General features: G+C 44.6%; 1 protein-coding gene across 4 annotated transcripts in view; it reads right to left on the reverse strand.

The window, feature by feature from the left end:
- Positions 1-7,726, reverse strand: part of SCG5 (secretogranin V) — a 50,834-nt gene extending 43,108 nt beyond the window's left edge. For 2 of the 4 annotated variants that reach the window (XM_047737468.1, XM_047737465.1), the window contains exons 1-2: positions 7,622-7,725; positions 5,953-6,185 (exon numbers count right to left, since the gene is read on the reverse strand). In XM_047737468.1, coding sequence (XP_047593424.1) covers positions 5,953-6,178 — 226 coding nt within the window. In that variant the 5' untranslated portion in view covers positions 6,179-6,185; positions 7,622-7,725. Of the gene's footprint in view, positions 1-5,952; positions 6,186-7,621 lie in introns of all 4 variants that reach the window. The other 2 variants (XM_047737467.1, XM_047737464.1) reach the window with 1 other exon arrangement.
- Positions 7,727-10,473: the final 2,747 nt, after the last annotated feature.

Genomic DNA, 10,473 nt, shown 5'->3' on the forward strand with positions numbered 1-10,473 from the left:
GCATTCTCTTAGTAGAGGACTTTGAAACCAAGACCTAAGAGGAAGGTCTGCGACACCGAGAAGGAAGAACATAAGGTGTGAAGCTGGAGTAAGCCCACTGGTGTGACCAGGGTGGGAGCGAGGTGGGTGGGAGTGGGTGGTAGAGCAAGGTTAGGGGAGAGTGTGCAGGAGGTGTGGATCCTTGCAGGACGTAGCAAGAAGTGTTATTCTTATTCTTATTTTATTTATATATTTTTAAAGATGTTATTTATTTATTTGAGAGAATGAGAGAGAGAGAGAGAGAGAGAGCATGAGAGGAGAGAGGAGAGGTGGGTCAGAGGGAGAAGCTGACTCCCTGCTGAGTGGGGGCCCCCCCACCCCCATGCAGGCCTCGATGCTGGGACTCCAGGATCATGACCTGAGCCGAAGGCAGTTGCTTGACCAACTGAGCCACCCAGGTGCCCCCAAGAAGTGTTATTTTTAACCCAGGAGAGTGACATTGATGGGATTTAAACTTGTATTTTTAAAGTGTAACTCTGCCTTTCCTATGGAGAACAATTTGAAAGAAAAAAAAAAAAGTAGAAGCGATGAGGTTTCTAAGAGACACTTTCATAAATTCATGCCAGGCAAAATGGTATCTGAACGAGGGTGTTTGGAGAAGAGCCAGAGAAAAGAGAGGGCAGGCAAATGCAGATGTATTTTAGAAACAGAAATGAAATAAATTGCTAATAATTTGGGTATGACATGGAATGGAGAAAATGGAGGCTTATTCCAGGTTTTTCGCCCGCATGCATGGCTAAGTGGTGGCACTATTCATTTAGACAGAAAAGGCTGACATAAACAGGTTGATGAAGGTGGTGGTAGAGAAATCAGGATTGACATATGGTAATTCAGCAATTCACAGGAGTCCCTAGATATACAAGAAACAAGTTTGGGTTGAAAATACAAATGTTGGCGTCATCAGCAAAGAAATAGCATTTGGAGTCAAGAGAAGAAACGAAATCCTCTAGACAGAGAATTGAGAAGAATAAAAGAAACACAGCCAGCACTGAGCCCTGGAGAACGGATTAATTTAAAGCTGCCCTTAGAGCAGCAGAAGAAAACCACCAAGGAGACAGCGAAGAAAAGAGTTAATGGGGAAAAGGGAAAGGGGGAAAGCCAACAGTGTGCCATCTTAGTGCAAAAGCCAAGAAAGGAAAGGGTTTTAGGAAGGTCCAGTGTGCTGAATGCTGCCAGGGTTGAATATGATGAAGGCAGAACGTCGGTAAATTGGGCAAGAGAGTGGCCGGCCCTGACAAGAACGGTCTAAGGCATCTCAAAATTCACTGTGGAAAACTGAACTTGAACTCTTTCCCCGGAGAGGCTCAGTGTGCTCCTCTTGGAAAAAAGTCTTCCTTTTCAGTTCCTCAGGCCAAAATCTTGGTGTCACCCCTGACTCCTCTTTCTTTCAGTTCCTGCCTCCCACCTATCAGCAAAACCTGTTGGTTCTAGCTTCAAAATATACCCACAATCTGCCCATGTCTCGCTGCCTCTCTACCTATCGTGTTAGTACATCTCTCCCTTGGATTATCATAGGTGCCTCTTAAATGAGCTCCCCTATTCTAGTCCTCCCTCCCCGTAGGAAGACTTTCAATAGAGCAGATGGAGTGATCAAAGGACAAGAGGACAAGCCAAAGACCCTGTGAGGAGTTCTGTCCCCACGTGCCCAGCCTCCTCCTCCCCAGGCTCCTTCCAACCATGCTCCCCTGTCTTGGGCTCTGGCCACACTAGCCTCCTTGCTTTTGCATGTGCAGCTCTCTGCCTGGGATGCCTTTCTCCACCTACCACACAGCTCACTCTCCAGCTCTCAGAACTTAGCTTATCTTCCCAGGGAGGAGCCCCCGACTCCAATTTTGAGTTGTTTCTTCCTTCCCCTTCCTCTGCTTTATATTTTTAGAGCACTTATAACCATCTGACTTATTACATATTTTAACTTATCTGTTTGTGTAGGGACTGTATCTCTCCTGTCCCGCCAGTCTTTGAGGTTCATGTTTCTTTCCCTGGTACCTAAAACAGTGCCTGGCATTCAAGAAATACTTGTTGAGGGACGCCTGGGTGGCTCAGTGGGTTAAGCCGCTGCCTTCGGCTCGGGTCATGATTCCAGCATCCTGGGATCGAGTCCCACATCGGGCTCCTTGCTCTGCAGGGAGTCTGCTTCTCCCTCTGCCTCTGCCTGCTACTCTGTCTGCCTGTGCACTCGCTCCCTCTCTCTCTCCCTCTGACAAATAAATAAATAAAATCTTTAAAACAAAAAAAAAGAAAGAAAGAAATACTTGTTGACTTGACAAATAAGGGGCAGGAACCATCGACTAGGAGAGAATGGGTGGGGGAGAGGGAAGACCATCAGTGCATGGTGAACAGATGCTGGGAAAAGCAGCAGCAAAATGGTACCATAGCTACAAGGAGTATGAGATCAAAGGAGGGAAAGTTTTCTAATGAGACATATGGGTAATTTATACGATCTTATATCCTATACTGAAAGGCTAGTTTATAACCCTATGTTTGAGAGCTAATATGTATCTTTACTAATGAGATTAATCTGAGGGTCGTAAGATTAATTAATCAAAGTAGACAAAAGAAGGGAAAATTATCTTCAACGTGCCATTTGTTAGATAATAAACAGACTTTCCTGCAAGGGACTCAGAGTCCAGTCATAGTCATCTCAAGTGTGGTAGTGATTCATTCAGAAATGATTTCTCGGTAGTGCAATTATGCATGCAAACACCTTTTTTTTCTGAACCAGAGTATTACCTGCTTGCAAGTAATAAATTCAGATTCAAGCAGTAAATTCAGTAAATTCAAATCCTATCCCCAAGCTAAATGGAAGCACAGAGAAGTTAAGGAATTTGCTCAACGTCACATCACTAGTAAATGATGGCACTGGTATTGAAACTCAGGCATCTTCGCCAATAGTCTTCGTTAAACGTGTGTTAAAATTCACACCAGAATACACACATTATGTCTATTCTTTCTATAAAAATGAGAAAGTGACGATGCAAACAAATGGATGAACTGAACCAATGCTATCATCACTCAAATAAATATGAGATCAACCAACAAATTAAGTGCCAAGGTCCAGGGCTGGGAAAAAGCCAGGCTTTTTCTTCCCCAAAGTCTTTGGACTATTTTCTATTAGCTTTCATCCAAGCTGTAATGGGCAGAATCCTAAAAGGATCCCCAGGATTGCCACCTGCATAATTGGCTTCTGAGTGGGGGTGAGACCTGTGAATATAACGGGCTGTCACTCCTTTGTTAAATGACAGAGGTGATGGGATGACCGCCGCCATCATTACAATTAGGAGACTAAAGGGATATTCTCCCTCTGGCTTTGAAGCAGCAAGTGGCCCTGTTGTGCGACTTATGGCTTATGGCTTATGACCTGGGGTGGCCTCTAAGAGCTGAGAGGGACCCTGGCTGACAGATGACAAGAAGGGACCCCAGTCCTACAGCAGCAAGAAACTGAACTCAGCCAACAACCTTAATGAGTGTGAAAGACGACCCAGCCTCCTGCCAACACCTTGATTTCAGCCTGATGAGAGTGAGCAGAGGGCCCAGCAAACCCACACCAGACTCCTGATCGAAAGAAACTATGAGATAATAAATGGGCATTATGTCAAGATGCTAAATTTGTGGTAATTTGTTATAGCATAATAGAAAACTAAAACACAAGACAATCTTCATCCCTTGCACAGACACATTGAGAAGCGATGACCTCACATCATCCCAGGGGATCATAATGGAAACAGGACTCTTCATTCTGAATTGTCCTAATTGTCCTGCTCTTTCAAAGCTCCACCCCTTGGGACGCCTGGGTGGCTCAGTCAGTTGGTTAAGCGTCTGCCTTCAGCTCAGGTCATGATCCCAGAGTCCTGGGATCAAGTCCCACATCAGGCTTCTTGCTGAGCAGGGAGCCTGCTTCTCCCTCTCCTTCTATTGCTCCCTCTGATTGTGTTCTCTCTCCCTCTCTCTCTCTGACAAATAAATAAATAAAATCTTAAAAAAGAAAAAAGAAAAAAAAAAAGCTCCATGCCTTTTCCTTTGGTATTATTCCCTGCTGAATTCCAATTCAGACTTCTAAACCCAAATCAAATGTAGCTTCTCCAAAGAAGTATTTCCTTCTAGCCATGCCCATCCACTCCCAAGCAGAATAAATTACTCCTATTCTTTGCTTCCGTGACAGCTGGTTGTCTGGACATCTCCCCTCAAACCTGCCATACATGGTGCATGGTGGTAACCTCTCCCCCTCTCCCACCCCCAGCCCAAGATTCTCTGAGGACACAGCTGCCCCAGGCCCTGCACGAAGGCTGGCATGGAGTGGGCGCTAAATAATGGGACACTGAGTCAAAGAAAACGAGGCTCTGGAAAAACACAGGCTTTGCCCGCCCAGGGAGCTGCTATTTCCCTTCCACACAGATGATCAGGCGTCAGGTATTAATGGAAACTGGGAAAGCTTTCTCCATGACGACAGCTGGGGGACGAATCAAGCACTGACTGTGGTAAAAGGGCAGATATCTACTGTCTCGAAAAATCTGGTCTGAAATGGACAGGTGTGCTAGGAGCGACAGGTGGCGGGGTGCTGGGAAGAAGTGAGATTCTTCCTAAAGAGGTGGCAATGATTTACTCCGATTTAAACCCTGTGCTAGGTTTGCACGCTTGCTGATTCAATTTATCTGTTAATCTGATGCCAACCTAAACAGACAACAATCCCACAGAGGTAGCTCTCCTCGTGATGGCTTACAACTACGGGTTAACAAGACAGAAATGAGAATCGTTTATCAACAATACCCATGGCACTGACTGGTCTTCAGGGCAAATAGCATTTGTAGGAAATCACAGACTCAGGAAAAAAGATTCATCATCCATCCATACAGAAGAGTATTTGCTGGTTACGCATTTTGACAAAACTCGGAGAGAATTCACATTTTTCCTCAGGACTCACTTACACAGGCCAAGATTTGGAGTGCTCCCTTGCAGTTAACCTAAACTAACCACCTTACTGCTGTAGGCTCCCCTCGCTGGAGAAAGAGATTGTTCAAATCAGAGAGGATACAAAGCAAGGCATGGAAATAAGGCACCTGCTTGTCACCAACTCGTAAGAACTAGATTCAGATTCTCTCTATAAATAAATCATGAAACAACAAAGTACCGCTTTTTAATACAAGTATTACAATGACATTGCCAGAAACATCAAAAAAATTCTGGGGGTGGGGATGGTCTTGCCACACTAAAAGAATTTAACTAACATTTGCTACAATTAAAACTATTTCGGGGCACCTGGGTGGCTCAGTGGGTTAAAGCCTCTGCCCTCGGCTCAGGTCATGATCCCAGGTCCTGGGAGCCCTCATCGGGCTGTCTGCTCAGCAGGGAACCTGCTTCCCTTGCTTTCTCTCTGCCTGCCTCTCTGCCTACTTGTGATCTCTGTCTGTCAAATAAGTAAATAAAATCTTAAAAAAAAAAATATTTCAAAAACATTTTTTGACAGAAACTCAATGTCAGTACCTCTTTCGTGTTATACGATATCATCCCTAAGAATCAAGTCCAAACCCATAGGTCCTGCGTTTTAAGGATTTTTCACAAATGCTGGTTGGCAATGGCTCAAAGAGAGAGCCAGCTGGGACACAACTCCCTAAAGATCAATATGGGAGAAGACGCGGGGTCTGGGTTCCAATCTTTCTTTAGGGATAACACTAGATGCTCCTTTATTCGTTCAAATATTAATGTACTAGACTTTGTGCGAGGTGCTAGGGCTCCAGCTGTGAGCGAAATAAATAAGGTCCCTGTTCTCTTGGTACTTCTATTCTTAATGTGGAAGCATGCATATATATACTGTAGAGAAGAAGAAGAAATGGGAAACAGAGGGAGGAAATAGTTTCTTCAACATGCGTTATTTTAAGTACTACTGGAAACTTTGAACTGGGAGAATACAGTAAATACCTTCGATGCTCTGTGGGCCCACAAGATTCATGGCCTGGTGAGCTGGATACTCTACCCGTGGTCGGGCAATGCCCAGCTGCTCCATAACGCCATGGAGCAGCCTCTGGATATCTGTTTCTGAGACCCTGTCAGGGGTCCGTGGGCTATATGCGGATGCTGGAGTCCATCCAAGCGTCAGCCAAAATACTAGGCCACAGAGCATGGTAGAAACCATTGCAGAGACCATTTTTCACCTGCAGAAAAAAGACAAAACGTGTATCGATTGGACCCCACCAGCCACTGTGGTGATCAGTCAAGCAAGTGAGTGATTCAAGGACCACCCACCCAGTGGGGGCTGCATTGAAAAATCCTTAGGGGTTTGCACTTGCCTGAAGTGTCCAGTGTGGGCAGAACATCTGCTGTGGAAGGGTGTTAAAGAAACAGGACAACCCGAGATAGCCAATTCCCTGGGCACGTGGCAGCCTTGGGAAGACCAGCCAGGAAAGGCCGTTCTCACTCCTTGTTCTCGCTTGCAGCTCCCTGAAAGGGCTTCATGACCCCTAACCCCACCACCCTCTCTCCTCTCTTAGTAAAGCAAGCAACCCAACGACAAGAACTTGCTTCCATTTTGAAAGCAGGAGAGGAAGAGGGACATGGGGAGTTTTCCCAGTCTCGGGGAGAAAAGAGGTTCAGAGGAAGGAGTCAGGAGGACACAGAGGGTGCACAGAAAGGTTAGGAGCAGTGGAAGGGAACATCTGAGCTCAGCAGACATCCGCTACATTTGAGAAGCTGAAGAGGCTGAAAATGCAGCCAGCTCAGGCCTGTCCTGCAGTCCGGGAGTCGAGAAGAGGCAAGCTGAGGGGTCCTAGCCACATGCCCCCGTTTGGTCTGCAGGGCGGGCATGAGGAAAGCACCTGTGTTACAGGGCTGCTGCGGGCATCAGCACGGTGCCAGGCAGAGCCCCCATGCTATCAGTATGATGCTGCCAATATTGTCTCTCGGTTCTAGAGATTAGAACTTGAGGACGTGGCAGTGATGAGGGGAGAGGGAGAAAACTGCTCTGGGGAGTCAACCTGTCTTAAACGTTGCCTTCTACGGAACCAGAAGCCTGCAGAACAAGGGGACAAATGTTCCTGCCGCTTCCCTCTGCAGCTGCCCAACCTGTTTAAGACGGACGCTTCAGGCAATGGCTGTGCAAACCCTCCTTTTGACTATTCTTCTATGCAGGCGGCTGGGGGATGCATTTTCTTCCTTGAAAGTGCAATATTCATAATCTCCTTTTTTTTTTTTTAAAGGCAAGGCTTTTTCCAAGCCACCCCTAGATATGGAACCTTGTTCCCCAAATTGCTGAGGCAATAAAGTCTGCAATTCTGACGTAAAAAGCTGGAGGCAGACACCAACCTCTCCAGCCACCTCCATCTTCCCCTGGCCTGCTGTGAACGCAGGATGTCTTTGTTTCATTTAAACCCCTGGCCAACACCGTTCCGATCTGATGAGCTACCTAATTTCCTCCCTCCATACTCTTTCCCTCATATTATAACCGAACTCCTAGTCCCCACCCACTCTTTGTCTGCTCCCAGCCTCCAGCTCAAGGATTTCAGCAGGACGCCCGCTCCCCTCCCCATCCTGTAAAACCCGCGCGTCTCGGGTGGGCTTCAGGGGGTCAAGCAGGCATCACTGCAGGACTCACCAAGGAGCAGCCGGAGGACTCTGCAGCTGTCTGCGCCCGGGCGGGGGTCTAGCCGCCAGTGGACTGATCCGTATCGCGCGTGCGTCACCTCCCTCCTCATCCTAGCTCCGCCCCCACCGCTCCCCCAGCAGGTGGAGGCCGCCTCGCTCGGAGGCCCCAGAACGCGAGCCAGATGCTGGTGGCTCCTGCTCTGAGCCACGCAGCTTTCAACCCATGCATTCCACGTACACTTGTCCTGGAGCTCTTTTAGCTATCGACCCTTGTGGAAGTAATTCACTTTTTCTAAGGTGAATAAGCAATTACCTAAATGTGCTAAATCACCCCTTTGGCCCTTCGCCCCCCAACACCACATGTTTAATTTTGCCATCTTCGGGTTTTTTTGTCTTTTTGTTTTTTAGCCTTCTAGCTCGAAGAAGGGGGCAATGATAGGTGAGACGAAAGATGAAGACCTAAGAACTTCTAATGATGGCAGTGATAGGGTACTTAGTAAGGGTGCTTTTAGGAGCCCTTTCGTTTAGCAGAAAAACTATGGGGTTATTTAATTCAAGATGTTAGAAACTTCTGTTAGAAGTGATACACTAAAAACATGAAGACCTCTAGGAGCATTAGTTCTGAGTGTTATTCTTAAACTTCCGGATCAGTTATCAAGTAAGATTTCTTTGGCCTGAAGAGAAATTGAATTCCCTACACATTGCAGAAATTTATCCAGGTAGACCCTGAATTTTTTGTTAAAGACTTATGGGACAACCTTAAACATGTGAATTTAGTCCAAATACAATATTGAGATGTAAAACCATAAAATAGAGTGTGGCAACTCTCTTTCAAGACTAGGGATGAGTAAAGTACCTGGGGGCCAGAAAATAACTTGATGATGCTAGAATCCAAGATTCCTTTACCCTGGCTCTATGCAGCAAATCCATGCTCAGCCATGGCATCTTATGCAATGAAGAGGAGCCACAAAATTCATTCACAAGACATACCACCTTTTGGTCTAAAGCCTAGCCCTCTTCCCAGTGTCTTTTCTTTGGTGGACTCCCGTTTCCAGCTTTTTGTTTCAGTCATGCAAATCAACAGGACAAATGCTGTTACTGGTTTTAGGCTCAAAGACCATGCCGGGATTTAGTATTACTTACACATACTGAAGTTTTTCAATTCAGAATTTTATCTTAACATTGCTTACTGTTATCTTCATTTTGTGCTTGGAAAAATGGAGAAGACATTACATTTTACTGCTTTGTGTTGAATGGAAATTGAGATACACCAAAAGGTTTGCTTCATAGGAAAGTTGATATTTTAAAAACAAATATATCCTGGGCTTGCTGCTGATGAAACACCAATATTGAATTCTCAGTGATCATTAAATGTTGCCAAGCAGCCTTCTAATTTAAGTCCTGCGTAATTGTATTATTTGTTGCTCATGGTAAACAAATTTGTATGAGATCTTTATTTACACTTATAAGAACAAAGTAATCCTTGAAGTTAGTGCCTATGTCCATACTTTTAACTGTGTTAAGTATATTCACCTATCATTTGACCAGATATTGAGTAACATTATCTCCATTTTATATAAAATGAAGAGATTAATCTAAAATTAAACTTTCCTGACTGTCCAAACTACTCACCTTCATAGTCCTGCTATACTGTTAGCTTTCAGAAAACAAAAATGAGAGTGACATGTGGGTAGTTTTCTTTTTTATTTGTCAGAGAGATCCAGCACAAGCAGGGGGAATGGAGGCAGAGGGAGAAGTAGGCTCCCCGCTGCACAAGGTGCTCAATATGAGACTCCATCCCAGGACCCTCGATCACCACCCAAGCTGAAGGCTTATGCTTAACTGACTGAGCCACTGAGGCATCTCAGGGTAGGTTTTTTTTTTTTTTTTTAATAAATATCTTTCATTATTATTAATCTCAGAAAAGCCACTAATTCAGGTAATTGTACAGTTAATCTCCTGTGCCATCTTATTGCTCTTCCAATTCAATACTTCACCCATTCCCAAGGATATAAAATGACAGCAGTACATTTTTAAAAGTTTATCCAGAGGGGAGGTGAAGTTTAAATAATTGCTTTGATTCAGACAACATATATTTCAAGAGTTTATGAGTGTTTTCTATCACCAGTTACTATCAGAAATATCATAAACACCCGAAGTGCATATCTGGTTTATATCACAAACCTGTTTTGATGTTATAAATCATGGTATTTGTATCTACAGGTTTTCAGTCTTTAAGTCAAATTCTTACTAATAGTGAGAAAGGGTTGATTCCTAGGTAATATAGAAATAGGAAATAGCTTTGAAATGAAACAGATATATTATTATCAAGTAGAACTTGGTGAACCAGACAAATCTGATGACTTTAAATTTCTCTGTAAATATGGCTGCTCTGCGTAGATATGCTATTGTATTCTCCTCCACTATCAGACTGTGCCATTCTGGGGCGCTTGGGTGGCTCAGTGGGTTAAGTCTCTGCCTTTGGCTCAGGTCATGATCTCAGGGCCCTGGGATTGAGCCCAACATCAGGCTCTCTGCTCAGCAGGGAGCCCGCTTCCCCCTCTCTCTCTGCCTGCCTCTCTGCCTACTTGTGAGCTCTCTGTCAGAGAAATAAAATCTTAAAAAAAAAAAAAAAAAGGAATGTGGCATTCTAATAACTGATCTGAAAAACTATCTTTAGTGGATCGTTCTGCCTATAGCATTACTTCCTCTAAAACCTCAAGAATATCCACCATTGTTGACATGATTCTTTTCTTAAACATTTGTAACTTCTAATAACTTAAAATACAAATTTAGATTTGCCTGACAATTTGGGTCAAATTCTAAAAGGTCCTTTGAATTTCATCAGATTCAGACAAGTTA

The sequence above is a fragment of the Lutra lutra genome, chromosome 7, assembly GCF_902655055.1.
Source record: "Lutra lutra chromosome 7, mLutLut1.2, whole genome shotgun sequence".
In the NCBI taxonomy this organism is placed as follows: domain Eukaryota; kingdom Metazoa; phylum Chordata; class Mammalia; order Carnivora; family Mustelidae; genus Lutra; species Lutra lutra.